At 53.4% G+C, this 19,552-nt stretch overlaps 1 protein-coding gene across 3 annotated transcripts in view; it reads right to left on the bottom strand.

Annotated features, from left to right (window-relative positions):
• The window catches only part of PAXIP1 (PAX interacting protein 1), a 44,387-nt gene extending 26,300 nt beyond the window's left edge, over positions 1 to 18,087 (bottom strand). For 2 of the 3 annotated variants that reach the window (XR_002340250.1, XM_021078628.1), the window contains exons 1-5: positions 17,888 to 18,086; positions 15,404 to 15,538; positions 11,115 to 11,158; positions 8,553 to 8,616; positions 2,087 to 2,200 (exon numbers count right to left, since the gene is read on the bottom strand). Coding sequence is in view for 2 of the 3 variants with exons in the window: in XM_021078628.1 (XP_020934287.1) it covers positions 2,087 to 2,200; positions 8,553 to 8,616; positions 11,115 to 11,158; positions 15,404 to 15,538; positions 17,888 to 17,968 (438 nt within the window). In the remaining variant the exon portion in view is untranslated. Of the gene's footprint in view, positions 1 to 2,086; positions 2,201 to 8,552; positions 8,617 to 11,114; positions 11,159 to 15,403; positions 15,539 to 17,887 lie in introns of all 3 variants that reach the window. The other variant, XM_021078627.1, reaches the window with a different exon arrangement.

Below are 19,552 nucleotides of genomic sequence, written 5' to 3'. Positions count from 1 at the left end.
ATGCGCTGCGCCAAGCGTGACCGGACAGAGGCCCGCGGGAGTCACGGAGTGTGGGGACAGCTCCCCAGTCATCCTACATAGGACACGAGGTCGCAGCAATTCTGACTGAGCCAGGCTTCCAGCTTAGTTCCCAAGAGGAAGCAACATGCAGCAGGAACGCCAGCGCCACGTCCCGCAGGCACAGACTGCGGGCGGCAGGTGGGGCCCCCGTGGCCGAGGGCACAGGAGAAGCAGGTACCCCTGGAAACCCATGCCCTCCTCCACAACTAAGCGACATACTTTTTCTGCGGATTTTGTTATTAAATTCCTTCATGCTTCTCGATTTCAATGAAAACTTACAAAAAAATTCAAGAATACAATAGTTTCATCATACCATTTATATATTTTCTCCATGAATTTATCAAAAAATGCAAAAAAAGATTTACTTTTAAAATATGTATTTACTTTCATGTGTAGTCAGCTAGCCTATGTGACAAAGCCACTCTTTTTTGTCTGTCTTTTTAGGGCTGCACCTGCGGCACATGGAAGTTCCCAGCGAGGGGTCGAATCGGAGCCCCAGCTGCCGGCCTACGCCACAGCTCATGGCAACACCAAATCCTTAAACCCACTAAGGCCAGGGATCGAACCTGTGTCCTCATGGATACTAATTGGGTTCATTACTGTTGAGTCATGATGGGAACTCCTCCACTCTCTTCATATACTGCCTCAAATTTTAAGTAGATTCTTTAAAAGTATTCACTCACTGTTTAAAATGTTAGAAAGACTTCACTTTCCTTAAACTAGCTACCTAAAATCAAATGATTTTTAGCCGTAAGTCAATATTGACATAAAAAGAACCACTACGCTATTTAACCAAAGCATACTAACCTCTAAAATTGTTATGTAAAATAGAATTTTTTTTTCTTTTTTCTTTTTTTGTCTCTTAGGGCCGTACTGGCGGCATATGGAGGTTCCCAGGCTAGGGGTCGAATCGGAGCTGTAGCTGCCTGCCTATACCACAGCCACAGCAACGTGGGATCTGAGCCGCATCTGCGATCTACACCATAGCTCATGGCAGTGCCAGACCCTTAACCCACTGAGCGAGGTCAGGGATCGAACCGCGCCTCATGGATGCTAGTCGGGGTCGTCAACTGCTGAGCCATGAAGGGAACTCCAGAATTTTTTACTTAAGCAGATTTGTAAGATTCACCTCAAATTTTCACAGAATAAGTTTTCCTTGAACTGGGTGGCTTACTAAGTTACAGCCAAATTCACTGGCTCAAAATTTATTTTCTTGCCAGAAAATCAGCATGATGAACAGCTTCGAAGATTCTACAGAAGGGGACCTGCTGGCCAGGAGGCTGGGTCAGCGCCCAAGAAGAAAACGGAGGGAACAACTGACGTGCGTAAGCTCTGCCCACTCAGGAGACTTTCCACTGTGAACACAGGCTACTTAATTCTCAACATAGTTACAAACAGGGCTTCACGGGGAGAAAACCGTTCCATTCCCACAACAGAGTCTCCACCTCTGTGGGGCTCAGGATCCGTGGCTTCTCCGCTCGGCAGGCTTGGCCTGACTCGGTCTGGGGGCTGGACGGCTTGTGCTGCCCGGGGACCCCGTCTGGGGACCCAGGACCCCCTCGGCCCCCCCAGCGCTGAGGGAAGAGCCTGTGCGTACGGAGGAGAGATGGTTTTAAACGTTCTGGATGCAGGACAGGACAATGGGACCTCACCGAGTTCCATAGCCGTGCTCGGGGCGAGCCTCGTCAAATCTTGCGGAGGGGACTGCAAACACGCATCTTCACAATAGAAGATGCACTGCAGCTTTGGAGAATGTGAAAGGCACCTCTAGAGAGTCAAAAAACTAACCTACTTTCTCCATGAAATAAACCCCAAATTCTTGGTATTTAAGTCACATCTGGCTCTACACAAAACATATGATCCTCTCGCATCCTTTGTGGACTCAAGCTGTATGTAATTAACATAAGCTCCTTAGCATCGGCGTTTGGAAATGGAACACCGTTCATGGGAGAGACGTGCCAGGAAGACGGGTGACGCTGGACGTGCTGCAGGGCCTGCAGAAGGAGCACGTCCGCGAGCCGCTTACCCCCTTGGGCTCTGGAACCACCAGGTGGGTGCACTTCTTGTTGAGGCTCAGCTGGCAGCTCCCTCCGTGGAAGGTCAGCATGGCCCACAGAGCGCTTCTGTCCTCAGGTGACACCTGGCGGGAACCAGAAACAAATCTCATCACGCGTCCCCAGCTCTGCTCACCCACTCACTCGGCGATAAAACCCACTGGACCGCATGACAATTCTGCCTGATCTGCCCTCTCCCTCCTCAAAGGAAATTCACCTGAGAGCACTGGTGGGAAAAACACGCTTTCAGCTGCACTTGTTATAATGAAAACTTTTGTTCCCATCGTAAGTTTTATACACATCACTGTTTTGGCCTCGACACCAACACACTGAACGACAACTTACGGCCACACTCCAGAGACTAAATAGAGGGCTGTTCCATTCTACAACAAAACGAGAGGGAAGAGGACAAGGATATACCACTCCACCTTGCAAGTGTCATTTCTGGAAATGTTTCGATGCAGGAGTATCACAATCGTATTTAAGGAACTCCAAATGATAAATGGTAACAAGTAAATACCATCATGAAATGGATAAAAGACAGCGAACAACACTGTGTGGGTAAACCTTGCACACACACACACACACACACACACCCCTACGGCAAGCGGAAAAGGGCTGATTCCTAGGCTTGCCTACGCCATGAAGTCCAGACTCCAAAGACAGTGGCTCACGGTGTTCAACAGGCTTTCACGCCCACCACCACACAGCTGCCATTTATTGCCTGCCTACTGTGTGCCAGGCATGGTACCAAGTGCTCCCGGTCCACTCCCAGGCCAGGGCCAAACTCGCAAAAATTACAGCTAACAACTGGAAAAGCTGGCTTTGAAGACCCCGGCCTCCTCCTCTCTGCACTTCCCCACCGTTCTCTACCGCTTCTCTAAGCGCAGTGACCCTCAAAAATCATTTCTAAGAAATAAAATCCTAGTCTGAAAGACAAAAGCAGCATTTGAGAAAAGTAAAGGTGTTAGTTCTCAGAGAATCGTTTAAATGAGTATTTTTCTAGACAACTTACCATACATGGTAAATGACGGTGAAGAATTCCAAACTTCATCTCCAGTGATTTTTTACAGTACAGAAACAGAGCATGTTTTTTCTTTTTAACTGCCTTCACTCAGCTTGCCAAAGACCTAACGCTCTGCATCTACTCTCATCCACTTAACAAATACTTCTAGAAATTACTCTGCATTCCGCACTACTCTGTGGCTACTAAGAACAACACATGACTTTTATAAAATCAATTTAAAAATCATTACTTTATACCTCCTTAGTAAGTGTTAATTTCAGAAGACTGGCTCAAGCGATGTTATTTTTATTAGAAACTTTCATAAAATCATTTACCTGCCACAGCATCTGGAAGTGAGATTTAATTAGTAACACAGATGAATCCCATGAATCATTATATACTTTCTTAAAAGTGAAATAAAAAACATAACCTAGACACGCCCCTATGACAAAGATGAGCCACAGGTGCTTAGGTACTATCTCTGTCCCCCTGGCTGCAGTAGCCCCAGCCCTGGCCCCCACGTGGCCTGAGGCCACAGGCGCGGGATACTGCAGCGGGAAGACTGGGGCCGGGCAGGGCTGCCTGCATTGGCGCAGGATCTCAACTCGGAAGCCCCTCCAACCACTCTCCATGGCCGCACATCTGGGTTAAGTGTCTGACACGCACCCGGCTCCTTCAGCGGCTCTGTGTCCGTGCAGTTAAGAGTTAAGAATGCTCTTTCCACCCACAATGGTAACCACGGTTACCTGGGGGGAGAGGATTATGGGAACATCTGACTGTTCTTTTTTATACTTTCTGTAGTTTCCAAATGTTCAAGGCATTCATTTCATAACTGGGGAAACTTACTTTTTTTTAAAAAGCCATCTTCCTAAATGACAGAAGCCTGGAGGTCTCCTCGACGCCTCAGGGCTGGCCTCTCACAGCTTCCAGACACCCGACCCCGGCCCGAGCCCTGGTCCTGCTCCCCTGGCTCTGCAGCCCCTGCCAGCCTGAGCTCAGCCCTGCGGCCCCTGCGCGCCCACCACCAGCTGCCAGCCGCCCACACCTGGACGCGCGCCCCTGCGCAGCTCTGAGCCAAGGAGACAACTTCACCTGCGGCCGCAGGGGTGCCCCCTGCTGCCTCCTCCTCCGCCGGCCTCCCCATCAGACACCCCTGTGCTGCTGCCGCTCCCTTAGCTTCCTGCCTGGTCTCACCCACCAACCATCGTCCTACGCATGAGAGGCTCATCTGAAACTGCGGGGTCTCTGACGGTACCTAGCACAGCCGAGGCCCATGGGTAGGCAGTCAAGAAATTTCTGTGGATTGAGATACAGGATGAAAGAAAAGGGCTTGGCCGTTTTAATCTTCCGGAGTGAACCGACAGCCCTGGCCAGGCTCTCCCTCAGACTCGCAGCCTGTGCCCACCACCTACCCAGCACGTTAGCACAGAGGCCTGGGTCCCCATCAGTACCGGGTCAGAAGGCAGCAGGTGCTGTCTCCCGACTTCTGCTGGCACAAGCACCCTTCCCTACCTCTCCCTGGAGCTGGGCAAGACTCCACAGAGTTCCAGCTTGTGTCAACACCCTGACGGGAAAAGGCAGGAGGTCCCTGAGTGCCATCAAGCAGACAGCCCTTCCGTGACACGGGGCCCCGCTTGGCACAGGTCAACCATCCCGAGCGCCCTCCAGGAGCCGCTCCCACGCCTGCACCCCTCCGTCCTGGCGTGACTGTGAGTGGTCACACGTCGGCTCCCCTCTAAATGCACCCCCAGCTGAGGGGAGAAGCTGGCCCTCTTTCACCCGCACCCTCGGGCATCGCTTCTGCCACCAAGTATCACCAGGCATTTGGGGAACCAAAGGCCTCGAGCTGCACACCGGACACAGGTTTGTTAATACCTCTTACAACTGCATTAACCCTTCCAGCAACCATGAGGTGTCTGTCCCCAGTACGCTTTTCTGAACCAGAGGTCCCTCTGGACCACCGAGTAAAGCCCTCCCATCCTCTGAACAACTTCTGTTCGGATGAAGCAGGGCTTCCTTTCCGCCCTCTGTGCTGAACTCACTGACGAACTGCAGTAAATGCGCCACGAAGCTCATGCTCACCTGGGCTCGGCTTCGCGTCCGTAGCCCGTCTGCTTCAAGGACGTCGAGCGCGGTCAGAGTCCTTGCTAACGTCACCCTTTGGTCCTCCCCAGCCCTGGCGGTCCCCAGGATGAGCTCTGCACCTGGGTCCATCCACCTGCACGGTCGCTGCCCAGACCGGGGTTCCACCTGAGAGCCGCACGGCCACTCGGTCCCCCGCTTCCTCCGCTCTGCCGCTGCCTCCCGCTGCTGACCTCACCTCGGGCTTCTCCACCTAGAATCCGAGATCTACCCGGACGCCGAAGCCTGCCAGCCAGCCAGAGCCAGCCCAGGGCCCGCTCCCAAGGTGCTGCACCATCACCTGGGCGCCCCCTGCACTCCCAAAACGAGAACAAACCAGGCAAGTCGGACCCATCCTTGGTTCTAAAAAGCACACCCCACTCCTCCCTCCACCGTCACCTCTGTCTCCAATCCCTAACTGGGCTCCTCTCCCTCCCCGCAGAGACTGGTCACCCTCAGCCTGCTGGCCCCACCACCCCAAACCCAAGCAGGCTCCCTGCAACTGCGTTATCGTCCCTTGAAGATCAGGTCCCCTCTACTCCCAGGTCCGGCCAGGCTTCCCAAAAGAATCGCAACGTCACCTGATCAGGGCCCTCCCTGCGGAGCGCCCGCCACAGGGTCCAGCCCGCAGGGGTCCACGGTGAGCGCGGCCTCTCCCTGCACCGCAGCCCCCTCGGGTCACCAGGACCTCCCACCTCTGTCTGCGCCTCAGGCCCACGGGGGCCTCCCTCCCTCGGAGCCGGCCTGAACGACTCTCCACCTCGAGCCTGAAGGTCGTGCCTTCCCCTGCTGTCCAAGCCCTGCCCTCTCTGCTGAGCTTCCAGCCCCCAGGCCAGTGCTACCACAGGACTGCAGAGGGTTGCAGCCTGTTTCTGTTTCCCGAATGTTCTACGGTAAACACCAGCAATCCAAGGTTAAATACATAAGGAAAACCGTAACGCGGGATCCTGCTGGCTGCGTTGTCAAGCTCACTCCTGGACCCAAGTGCCCAGTCGTCTCAATTTTCTGCCCACCGCTGGTTCTCTGCGCATCCAGCCTGGGTGCCGCAACTCCCCCGTCCCCTGGCTCCATCTGAAATGCCCTCTTCCCTCCCCTCGGCACTCCGGCTCTGCCCACGGCTTCAGGCCCACTCAGACCCTTCAAGGCTCTTCTAACCCTGCCATCCACACCGCGGGCGCCTTCTCCAGACTCGCACGTTAACGCCTGTGCCCCGAAGGACAGAGCACGCAGGTGCCCTAGGCACAGCAGACCCTCCTCTGTGCAGCGCACTGGGTGACAGCCCTCCACACGGTTCCAGGCTCCAGGATGAAAGAGCTCTCCAGCGCCAGCCTCGCACACCTAACGGTGTCTAATTTCCTGCTTTAAAGCCCTCGCATCGGCTCCTATATCCACATACTCCTGAGTTTCTTCTGATCCCCAAGTCAGGTTGGCCACACATCTCACCGCTCTGACCCTGATCCCTGAATATCCCCCACAGGACGTCCTGCCCCTGCCCTGTTCCTCCCTCCCTGGAGAGTGGGCTCAGAATCGCTGAACGCAGAAATCCAATCAAGAGAAAGATAATTAGATGCAAAATTTACATTTTAGCAAAAGTACTCTGCGTTTGTGCATAAGGAGTAGTAATAATAAAGCGTTTCCATTTTAAAAACTTCTTTGATATTTATTATAAATGTGGAACATAGAGAAGTATAAAGAAAACAGTAAAAATTACATGTAACCACAACACTCATCATTAAAACGTCTTCGTTTTAACCAACTTCAAAGATCATCACCAGGAACACACAAATTTATAACAAAGATATGAAAAACAATGAAAAACACAGTGCCCACAAAACTCTCATTCTTAGCAGGGAAATAAAAAAGCAGTATTTCAAGAATCTCTATTAAATCAGTATAGCAAAAACAAGAGAGGATTTTATAATTTAAAAAAACTTGCAGAATTTACAAGAGACCCAACAATGCAGTAAGAGGAGGGATTACGGCGGTGCCCTCGCGTGTAAGGCTGAGTCTGGCCAGCAGTCTCTCAGCATGAAACTAAGCACTGCCCGGCTCCACAATCCTCTGTCACAAAGGCCTAAGAAAAAGGCAAAATCAAAATCACCTACTATCTGCTGCGACGCCCCTTCGTCCGAGGCTTCCGAGGCTTCGGCAAACCATGGCCCCCAAGGAACCAACGCTGCAGAGGGAGGAGGCCCGCGGGGTCAAAGACAACGAGGGCGCCCCAACTGCACCGGCCCTGTCCCGAGGCCGCACATTTCAAACCAACCTCTCTACGGAACCCAAAGGACGAGTTTAAACACCACCAACCTGGTGTGTTTATAATAACTGCCCGAGGTTAGGTTCTGTTCCCCGGGGGTGGTGGACAGAATGCATATGAATACACACTGAACGGTCACCTCTCTCACCACCCAGAGCTCAGCACCGTTAGCGCTTCGGTCCCTCTTTCAGACATTTCTATTTTTTTATCTGGCTGATGTCACACTGTACAGAACTATGTTCTAGCGCCGCCGCCCCCCCCCCCCCCCCGCGAATAGCTCCCAGCTCTTCACTCGTGTTCATCAACCTTCACAACTGGCGACAGAGCTCAGCCCCCACGTACACGTACAGAAGCGGTTTCTTAACCAGTTCACGTCGCGGATGCTCTGTCTCCAGTTTTACCTTATAAATAATGCTGTGCTCAACACCTTGAAACATCCATCTGCCCTTATCTCTATTGACTCGGGATAACTTTCTAACCACAGGAGCACTGCAGGGGAAAACCAGAGTCCTCTATGGCTCGGACGGGGCTCAGCTTTTCTGTGTCTGCAGCTCCAGCAGCACTGAATACACTGTTACAAATTTAATAAGCAGAAATTCTTATCTCAGTGCTATTAAAATGTCCATGCCTATTTTATAAAGTGTATCAAGGGTCCTGTGGTACTCTTAATCCCTCTTCATCAAAAAGTTATAAATTCATTTTCCTGCCTTATCTACTGAGGTCTTATTTTTTTCTTACTGATCTCCTAAGTTCCTTATTTATTGAAAAGTTCTCTGCCTTTATTTCTGAATGAATTCTCCATCATCTTTTAATTTCATTCTTCTTGGTTTTTTTTTCATATTCAGGTTTTAAATCCTTGTCATTCTTTAGACTAGAAAGACCATTCTCACCCATTAAAGCTTTAGATCTTAGGACTAAGCATGAATCTTTCCATAATTCTAAGTGTGTTACAAGGTCACACTCAATACGCAGTTGAGTAACGAGCACCTCTAACAAACAGGTTGTAAATCCCACCACGTGTTATGTGTAAGTAACAAGACTAAATGCAGCTTACCTGAGAGAGGCAGGCAGTGATTCCAAAAAATATCTGACAGGACTCCGGGGAAAAACCATTAACTCTGTTTCACGGTTATTAAGATTCCAATGAAATGAGATGAGGGCAACCCACTTCTCTACGTGCTCAGCTGGACACGGCCCGCCCTCTCCTTCCCAGTCCATCCTCTCAGGGCAGAAAGAGGCAGACCGGTGACCAGAGAAGAGTGCGGGGCAGCCTGGCCAAGAGACCAGCCGACAGCGCAGGGAGCTGAGAGGGTTTCTGTAAAGTCCGTCTTCCAAATGAATCTCTCCACTTACAGCATCCATAAAATGGGCACAGCACACTCACAGGGCAAACATCTGAGCCCAGACGCGAGCGAACCACGTACACATGTAGAAAGGTGTACACACACACACACACACACCCCGGCAGAGCAATTACTTTAAAAACAAACGCAAAGTCTTAGATTTATTTGCACAGGGACACTGGCACGACTGTTCTGTCACACAGGAGAACTTTCACAAAAGAACGTGAGTTCTAGCTGCGCCATCACCTGTCTCTGAATCTGGGCTGTTTCCCTGTTAGAACAAGCGTCAGAACATGTGCTTCCCAAGATGCTACCCAGTCTGGAGCCCTGACTTGGAAAACCTGCCACCTGCGTTTTTTTCCTTTTTTGTCTTTTGTCCTTTGGGGCCACACCCGCGGCATATGGAGGTTCCCAGGCTAGGGGTCGAATCGGGGCTGTAGCCACCGGCCTACACCACAGCCACAGCAACGCGGGACCCGAGCCGCGTCTGTAACCTACACCACAGCTCAAGTCAATGCCAGATCCTTAACCAACTGAGCGAGGCCAGGGATCGAACCCACAACCTCATGGTTCTTAGTCGTATTCCCTTCCGCCGCGCCACGACGAGAACCCCTGCCTGCTGCTTCCTCAGTGCTCAGGCTGCCAGGCACAGGACACCAGGCTCCACGTAAACAGCCACGACCTCCAGGCCTGCCCTTTGTCACCCACTCAAAGCAAACATGCCTTTTAAGGATCTGGACTGTCTAGAATTCAAATGGGATAAAATACTACTTCTCTTTCCCTGCAGGAGAAAAGTACACCTATGGAGAAAAAAGATCAGACTACAAACCCTCCTGCAACCTGGGAAGTCTGCACAGGCTGACTGAGAAATCTTACACAGACCTGAGCCCGCTGCCTGCACCCAGCACCTCGCTTCAGCCCATCACCCAGGGCCTGTCTCCATCCTCCTAGCTCAGCTCTGCGTCCTTCTACTCACAAAGAACTGGGGGGAGTGAAGAGTGTGCCGCCTAACCACGTCCTGGGAGTCCCCTTTCTGTGCCTTTAACCGTTTTTGAGCTCAAACAAGACGACAATGTCTTAAAAATTTGAGGACACAATCCAGGACAGAACCAGCCTCTTCTCAAAGACACCTCTCCCTCTCCCAGTCTTTCTCCCCTGTGCTTACAAGGAAAACAAACAAAACTCAAACGCCTAAAAAAACCAAAGCCAAAGACAAACTAGGAACCAATTTCCTTTACCTTTAGACTGTGGAGGAGAAATCCTGGAATTTCGGAAATGGAGTTGCTAAAAGTTCTGCACATCCTCCAAGAAGTGCTTATAAAGGGCTATTTTCTCTGTTTACTTGCGGTCCCCTATAAATATTTAATTCAGTCCGATTCCTTCTATCTGCACCGATTCAATACAAACGCATTTCAGGAAGTGCCTGGCACAGCCGCAAAGCAGGGTCGATGGCATCACCTCTGCCGGGACCTCAACACGTAACATCCTAACCGTGTGACATCAGCTGCTCTCAACAGAGGCGATTTCCAAAATCAGATAGTGCCTGGAACGACTCTCCACGGAAGCGCGACATTTTCAGGGTGGAACGGGGGCCACGAGGCCTACAACACAAAACAGCAGCCCGCAGTGTCCTCATTCCTGCCGCCTGCTTGTGTGTGTGTGTGGGGCGGGGGCTGTTCTAAAGTCACACTCAGGAACTGCTGAATGAATGCATGTTTGAGGAAGCTCCTGGGGGCAGGAATGAGGTCTGGTTGGGCCCTCTGTTTTCAGAACCCAGCCCAGAGCAGGGCTCAGCATGTGCACTGAATTATAAACCTTCCGTCCACCGTCGTCAAAAAGAACAACAACCCACGACACACAACTCAGACTGTCCGATGGTCTCTTCCCAAACCCTTCCCTGAATAATTCACTCGGTTCACACAGACTTGGAATCTTAGAAACAGTCCACCTACGAGAAATCACACACACCGTCCGCGTCAGAGGTGACAAAACTGAGGTCCGGTGGCCGGAGACGCTGAAGCCAAGGCACAGGAGCACCAGAACCCGCGCCCGGGTCCCAGCCCAGCGCGCCTTCCACACAGCCGGCCCCCCCTTCCACAAGCAACGGCAAGCGTCAGTACCCAGGACGGCAGAGAGGACGGAACGCACAGGACGCAGGACAGGGGGCCCTAGACACCCTGCGCCCTGACTGAGGCATCCCTGCAGGAAGGGAGCACCCACCTCAGCCTCCCACCCAGTCCTCCCTTCCCGCCTCCCTTCCCCGAAAAGGATACGGCAGGAGAGCTCCACACTGAACGGACAAGATCACCCAGGAAGGCTGAAAAAGAAAAGTTAACACAGATCAAAAAACAGCACCAATTCCCATGCAAAGTGACAGTGTGTTACTCGCGGTGCCCCTGGAAACGAAAGGCTGGCTGTTAAAACTGTTCACAAAGCATTAACGTCACAGTGTTGGGGCAGCAGAAATTCCAGTTGACAACCAGTCACTGGTGCCCAGGGGAACAGCCCAATCGTAGAATGAAATACCACCAGATCTTCAAACAATTACCCCGTGCGGAAATTTAAATGTTAGGTTCTATCACTGCTTACACCTCTAGGGGGGCAAGAAACCCAGGCCTCATGACTGGGGCCCGCCTGACCCCCATCAAGCTTCCTGCTGGAACCCTGAAGCCCGTCAGGCTAAATCCTCAAGTTTTTGTTTTGTGTGTTTTTTTCCAGGGAAGGCAAACAGATACAACGTTTGTGTATCACAAAAAGTACTTCTGTCCCGTAATGCCCCCCTCCACCCTTTTTGGCCAAACACCCTGCACACAGAAGTTCCTAGCTCAGGGATCGAACCTGTACCAAGGCTCTAACTGGAGCTACAGCAGTAACAATGCTGGCTCCTTAGCCCACTTCGGGTAATCTTTTTATGAGCAGCAAAACTCAGAATAATTAAAAACCTTAGATTAATTATTACCTTTGTAAGTAATTTATATTACTGAAAAATCATCTCATCTGTTTAATTCATTTTTTATTTTACGACTGCACCCTTGGTGTATGGAACGCCTGGGCCAGGGATTGAACCCACGCCTCCACAGCGACCCAAGCCGCTGCTGTCAGTTCCTAACCAACAGTGGGAACTTCTCCATGTAATTTTTAAAATTTACATCACTCATCATCCTGACAGTTCTACTTCACAGAATTACTATGGAAGGATATTTTAATACCGCATTCAGCCAACTGACTGCCAGAAACTTTAGCCAGCTGAAACATACATGTACATCCAGGTCTAATGCATCACGTAAACCTTGAAAGAAATTTAGACAACTGAGTAACCCTTCACCATTTTTTAGGTACCATCGCCAATTTCTTAAAAGTAAGTTTACGGAAGCGTAACATGTGTGACCAGGCTGCAGAAATAACAGGCATTTTATAAAGACTAAGCCCACCTGGGATGCTTACTGCACGACGCCGTGTTACTGTCCCAACGTTCCGACTCCCTTGCTGGATAAAGCGCCCCCAGCTCAAGGGCCCACCCGCACACTTTCTCCGGGATCCCTCACTCACTCGGAGTCCTGGGGACAAGCCCCGGTCAGAGCTCAGACTCTCGGGGTGCGGACCCCTCCTACCTCCACGACGCCTTCCATCTTCCCTGGGCCGGGCCGTACTCACAACACTAACACCAGGGCCTCGGGGCCTTGGCTGCAGGTGGGCACCGGGTGGCTTTCCTGAAACCCTGACTGCTGGTCACCCCGCTGTCTGGCGTCCAGGAGGATTTTTGGAGCTTAGGTCAGGCGCTGTCCTACAAGCTGGATGGTGAGGGCATGGTGCTTCCTGTGCCCAGGGGAAGAGGAGTGACCACAGGCAGCTCTAGGAAGGACCTGATAAGGGGGCTGACACTCTCCACAGGCACCCTCAGGGCTCCACGCAGCAGTCCCCGGCAAAGTGCCCCAGGGGCTGGGGGAAGGTAAGCCTGGGAGCCATCACAACCCACCAGAGCAGCACCACCCGAGGCCTCACCCAGGTTCAGTCTCCTAAGATAATGTGAGTTAAGACGGAAAACACTAAAGCAGAAAGGGAGACTAGAAACGCCCAGGAAGAATGAGCTATTTACCCCAAAGGCAAATGACCACATATAAATATAAACCCACTGCATGTCAGCAAAATTAGCATTTCCAATGACACCCCAGGGCCACTAAGGAAAATATTTCCATCAAAAAAAAAAAAAAATCATTTCTGGGAGTTCCTATTGTGGCACAGTGTGTTGAGAATCCGACTGCAGTTGGATTGCTGGGTTGCTGTGGAGGCGTGGGTTCAATCCCTGGCCAGGTGCAGTGGGTTAAAGGAGCTGGTGTTGCCACATCTGTGGCACAGGTCACACCTGGGGCTTAGATTCAGCCCCTGGCCCAGGAACTTCCATATGCTGCAGGTGTGGCTATAAAAACAAATAAATACATAGAAAACTTTAAAAAGGCTTGGTGTCTAAAGAAGTCTTAAGCATCTTTTCAAATATGTGAAAGACAGATATGTCTCCAGGCAAAAGGATGCCTTGCTTAGAAGGTATCTGTCAAATTCAATTAAGGTAAAGACCAAGGAAAGTGCACTTAAGAGAACCAGGCCTCTGCCTCGATCAGCTGCCAAGAGCTGCCCCCACAGGAAAGGCTGCGACGCAGCACCATCTTGGAGTGCGCACAGGCTGCTGGATCAGTTCTGGAAAATTCCATCATCCTGTCATGCAACGCTGTCATCCCCGAACAGGACAGGGGCTGCCACGAAGTGAACACAGGCTGGAAGCGAGGAAGGAACAGCACGCCTGGGAGTTGTTTTAAAACACTGCAGCCGAAGGCAGACGAGCAGGATGGGGACAGAGGAACCGAGACAGGCCAAACGGGCCGCAAGAAGAGCTGAGTGTCGGCGATTCCTATGCAGCAGCCGCGTCGCAGTGTAAAATGCCCCTGCTGTGTAAAATGAAGGGGCTGGCGACCTGGCAGGGACTGGCCGCTGTCCCGCAGGTCCCTCACACCGGCGCCTGCAGACAGAACAGCCGTAGCTCCACCCAGCGGTGCTCGAGGGCTCCGGCCTCAGGGCTGGGGACACGCCCAAGGGCAGCCTTTGCTGTTGTTTGCTGCCCTGTTTTTTTCTTTAGTGTTTCAGTTTGGACGACTTATATCTAAGTATAAACATATACATACATTATGTGACGTCATCTTACACAAGAATCTCATCTCGGGGTGATAAAGGGGGTATCGCATAAGAGTCGCTATGAAGAGAGGCTTGAGAGCTTCGCCAGATTTCAGGGCGCTGCTGTAAGCAGTTTGGAGCAAGGGCCTGGCTGCGCTTCTCAGGTTCGCTGGGAAAGGCACACAACACACGTGAAGCCCGGCTGATAAGCAGCTCCAGGCCTCTGTCTGAGAGGAAGAGTCGGCAGGAAGGGAAAGGAGGCATCCCAGGCCCCACGGCTGCCAAACAGAAGACGCGAACCACAGACCAGACGGGCCCAAGCCACGGCAGGTGGAAAGGCAGGAACCTGCGGACAGCCACGTGCCCCACGTGCCCGCTGCGCTCGTCGCGGCAAACAGCAGTCATTTGGAAGGCCCAGCAGTCTCGGGAGGGTTTGGTTTACACGAGTCTCCTGTGAGGCAGATCCGTTTTCAGGTTTATCTTCAAAAAGTCAGGTTCCTAAGCCTGCACGAGTCCGTTTGGGCCCCTGGTCCCGGGGAGGGTCAGGACTTGCCAGCAGCAAGCTGGCGTCTCCACTGCCCAGCCCGACTTCACAGCGCTCTTCCCTGACTCCTACCTCTCCTTACGAAGCTTCAATAACTTTCTCACTGAATTGTTTTTAAGGCAACACACATGATAGCACGAAGAAGGGGGAAACCAGGCACCACTTAAAACAAACACGTGATGTGGTGGAGGACGAGGAAAAGCCCTCAAGGACCAAAATAACACAATTACCTTCAAAAGCCCCACATTTAAGCGCCCTCAGTTCAACTACCAGCCGCAGCAAAGCAGCACAGAGGGCAGATCAGCAAAATCCCAACGACTCGCCCAATAGCTGCGGCCCCACTTTCAGGCACAAACTCCCCACAGGTCAGGTTGGACAGTGGTGCAGGGAGCCAGCAGGGCTCAGCGGGACGAGCAGTCGCTGTGGCCCTTTTTGGAAAGCAGGGACATGGCCCACACAAGGCAGGGGCCCCTCAACTCCTCCGCCTGCAGGTGGGGGGCCGGCTCCTGGCGCTCCTGCGACAGGCCTCGGCCTGCCTGCAGAATAGACACATGTTCTTAGGAAAATCCACCAACGTCCTCTGCTTCAGGCCAACGCGTCCACGCCCCACGAGACGTCTCCCCCGCTTCGAGAGGTTCGGACAGCGACAAAACGGAGTCAGCTGTGAGGTGCAGGAACCTGGCTGTGGTGTGACTGGTCGTAAAGGGCCTGAGGCTGAGACGGGCCCTGAGACGTCAGAAGAGCTGCCTTCACCCGGTGGCCTCCCATCCAGGCGGCACCTAAGCAAACTCTGGCAAGAGCTGCGCTGAAACGTCACGCTGTGTGATAAACAGTAGAGTTAAATTCACTACCAACCTTTACGACAGGGAGATCGAAGACTTCCCGCGCTTCCCCCACTTCGGGATTGTCCCCGTCTTCCGAGATGATGTGCGAGGCTAGCGCATTGTAGGACACTTCCTTGGCTTTCCCGGCTTTCAAAAGCTGAATGACCTTGGAAAAAACCACATGAATTAAAATGGAAAACACCCCATTTCATTCTCAACTTATACAAATTACCATGAACAACAAAGTTTCTAATAAACACACACCACGTTTTCCACGTGGGATTAAGACTCTTTCACTGAGTCACATGCAATGAAACACGTGGGGACAATAAAAAGCAGCAAATCTTGATGCGCTGACTGGTCCATGTGGAAGCGACGGCGAACCACGTACCAGCCAGTCCCCGAGGACGGACGAGGTGAACACAGCAGAGACCCGGCTAGGACACAACCCATCCAGGTCTACCCTCAAGGCTTGGGGATGCATGGTTTCCAGTAAGTGGAAAAGTTTCTGCAGAGGAGCTACAGGCGTGGTGTCCTTGTGAATTCAGAGGCATCACCAGGCAAAAATACGCACGCGGTGTGGCATGAGGAGCATTCAACACAATGGGCAGGTGAAGACGATGATGAGACCCTCGATGGCAGTGTCACAGGCGCTACGCAAAACCCGCTGGGTTTTACCCCAAAATACAGAGCTGTCTTCTGGAGGCACAGAAAGGTGTGAAGCAGGGAAGCGGCCTGATCAGATCTTACAGGAAGATCCCTGACAGTGTAAGAAGAACACATGGGGTTGGCTGCAGGTCTGGAGCCAGGACGCCTGTTAAGAAACAGCTATGAACATTCAGGCGAAAGAGGCAGGTAACTAAGGGAAAAGCAGGTCATTAGGGGCAAGAAGCGATGTGAGAGCACCAGCAAGACTAGGTGCCTCCAAGGGGCCTGTGTCGGAGAAACACTGCGGGGATGAGGACTGTGTGTTTGTTTAGGGCACGTCCCTCTTCGGTGCCACTGTGAGACCTAGAAAGACACCCAGCACGTCTGAGGATGAGACCTGGGCCCCATCTGAGACGGGGCCAAGGCCCAGAGAGCGAATGAGCCCTCAAGCACCGAGCACAGGGTGGGGAGTGAAACCAACACACGTGAATGCTCTGCATCCACGTTTCGAGGATTCAGAGAATCAAATACTCTGGCTGTAAAGTTTTTTTTTTTTTTTTAGAAAATACTTTGTTTTGGATCAAAGTGGTTTGCCAAGGACACTTTAAAAGCCCTTAGACTTGATTAACAGTTGAGTGAACATGACTCCTGTTCAGCTTGGTCCAGGTTTTAAGTAACATTTGGTTCAGGTCCCTCTCAACAGCCAAAGTCCTAAAATGAGGTAGGAAGCAGGGAGGAGAAGAGTGGAGAGTGAAGAAAGGGAAATCCGTAGTCAGAAGGAAGAAGCCGTCACTCTGAGCTCAGCACCTGTTCACTATTAAATCCCAAGCCTCTTGACGCTTACCGTAGAAGAAAGGGTGCACCCTGGGAGTCATCCAAGGGCATCTGGTTCCTAAAATACCACCACAGACACCTCCAGAAGGCCCAAACCAATCGGCCTTTCACAATTCCTTCCATGCCACCCAAGTCTGTTAAGTATCTGTCTCCACTCCTGAGGAGACATCAAGACAGTACAGCCGTCTTTTCCTACACATGAGCTTTAGGAAAGCGAGTAGCCTGAGATTCAGCTGAATATTCAATAAAGGTAGGTTCCCACCATGGAAAATTAACATGCTGACGTTCCAACAGATGTATGACTTACAAAAAACTTAGGAAAGGCGACAATATCCTTTGGCGTGAGGTCACACAAGAAAATGTTTCGTGTGACCGTATTAACAGCGCATTACCCACACTTACTGTATATTTAGGAAAACCAAGAAACACGAAGTCGCTGGTAGTAAACTTCAAGGCCACACACTAGTTGCAGACGTACGACCTCAGGTGGCTGCCACACCAGGGGCAACTAACTGCCCCTCCGCAGCCAGGAACCCAGGCCCCTACTCAGCACCTCCTGCCAAAGTTCCCGTAGCCAACCCGTCCCCGCGGGACCCACTGTTGGCGGGGCCCAGGCAGCTGGAGCTGGCAGCAGGTAGGGTGTCCCTGTCTGGATTCCTCCCCACAAAGGGGCAGAGTGGGAAGCGGACAAGGCAGCTCCGCGACAGCACCCCGGTCCCCCACCACGCGGGGACCGTGACAACCGACTCTTAGCGCAGACCCCCACCCACGTGCCCTTCCCCCCCCCATCTGGGCACACCCTCCTCTTCAAGTTTCCACTCCCAGGACCTCTCCTTTCCCCGCCCGCGGGTCCCGCAGACCCCCTTCCCTCCGGCCCCCACCGCCGGCCTGCTGGGCGCCAGGCGGCCCGGCCTCCGCGCAGCCAGGCCGGCGGGCTTGGGGCAAGAGGTCCCGGACGTTCAACGTGCAGGCGCGCGCCCGGGGCGGGAGCAGAGCCGGGGACGCGGAGGACGGTGCGGGGGCGGTGTGGTACCTGCGGGTCGATGTCGCCCACCGCGTAGTACTTGACCTCCCGGAACATCTCCTCGGGAACTTTGGGCGCCTGGTCCGACATGGTCGCGGCGGCCCGAAGGCTCCGCGGCGGCTCCTGCCCCGCCCGGCCAGCCCCGCGGGGCCCGCTCCCCAACGGCGCGGCCCCGGCCCGGTCCTGCAAGTCGGGCCCGCTCCCCCGCCCTCTGCGCCCCCGCCCGCGCCGGGCCGCCCGAGCGCGGGAGCCGCGCGCGCCCTGCGGGCCGCACCATCCCGCCCGACGCCGAGGGGGAGCGCCCAAGTTAGGCGCTCGGCCCGCCCCACCCGGTGTCCGTCTTGCGGCCCGCGGCACCGGGGACACGGGTACCGAACGGCCCACTCCAGAGCCAGGGGGCCGTGGCCGCCGCCGTCCCCACAGCAGGAAGCCCCGTGCTCGCGGGGAAACGCGCCCCCCCGTCAAGGCTGGAGTGGGCCGGTCCCGGGAAAGAAGGGTACGGGCGGCCCTCCCGTCGACACGCGCGGCCGCAAGGGCGGCGCATGCGCACCGCGGAGGGGCGGGCCGGCGACGGCAACCACGGAGGGAACGGGTCCGGCTTCGGGGTCTGGGGCGCACAGAGACGGAGCGTCGCCGGCTGCTGCCTGGCAGGACCCGAGGTAACGCCTAAGGCCCAGGAAAGGGTCCTGAGTCTTGGCTGGAGGATGAGGGCGCTAGGCCGCGTAACCAGCTCCCCGGGCGCGCGCTCGCGGCCAGTGGCTTCTCGCCGTCGCCCGAACCTGCTCCTCCCGGGACCCGGACCGTCAAAAAAACGAGCCCCGCGCCCCTCCCTCCGGCTCTGCTGACGACAGACGGTCATGACGTCTTCGCGCGCTCTGACGTCATCCGGTGGCGCCTGGAGACCGGCGCTCCGGGCGCACCTGCTCTCCCAGCAGCGCTCCGGGCGCACCTGCGCGGGCACGGGATGGGGCGGCGCTGCGGCTGCGGGACGCCAGGCTCCCCGGATCCACCGAGGCCCAGAGGCCCTGAGGCGCCTGAGCGTGAAAATGCACGTGAATCAGCCCCACAGTTTCCTCCCCCAAGTGGTTCAAACCATTACCCACTGCTGCCGCTACCTTCCAAGCGGTAAAGCCCTTTTATTTATTTATTTTTTATTTTATTTTTTGTCTTTTTGCTATTTCTTGGGCCGCTTCCACGGCATATGGAGGTTCCCAGGCTAGGGGTCGAATTGGAGCTGTAGCCACCAGCAACGCAGGATCCGAGCCGCGTCTGCAACCTACACCACAGGTCACGGCAACGCCGGATCGTTAACTCACTGAGCAAGGGCAGGGACCGAACCCGCAACCTCATGGTTCCTAGTCGGATTCGTTAACCACTGCGCCACGACGGGAACTCCAAGCCCTTTTAAATAAACGGTAGTGTAATTGGTTAGGAGAGAAACCTTTCCAAGGTACTGTGGCACCTTAATACAACCCTAACTCATCTCAGAGGCCTTTGTTGTATCACTTTAAGTCTGCGATAAGGGAGACGTTCTGAACGTGAAAGTTGACGTGGTCGGCTCATTGATCGGTACAATGTACACTGACTTTTTAAAAACGGTGAATAGGGTTTTGATTGTACACTTGTGTGTAATAAATGATTTTGTATGAGTAGCAAGTAAGGATACGATAAGCC

The sequence above is a fragment of the Sus scrofa genome, chromosome 18 (genome assembly GCF_000003025.6).
Source record: "Sus scrofa isolate TJ Tabasco breed Duroc chromosome 18, Sscrofa11.1, whole genome shotgun sequence".
NCBI classification, from domain to species: Eukaryota; Metazoa; Chordata; class Mammalia; order Artiodactyla; family Suidae; genus Sus; species Sus scrofa.
Note: the sequence above shows the minus strand (reverse complement) of the source record. Positions and strands in the feature narration are given on the sequence as shown.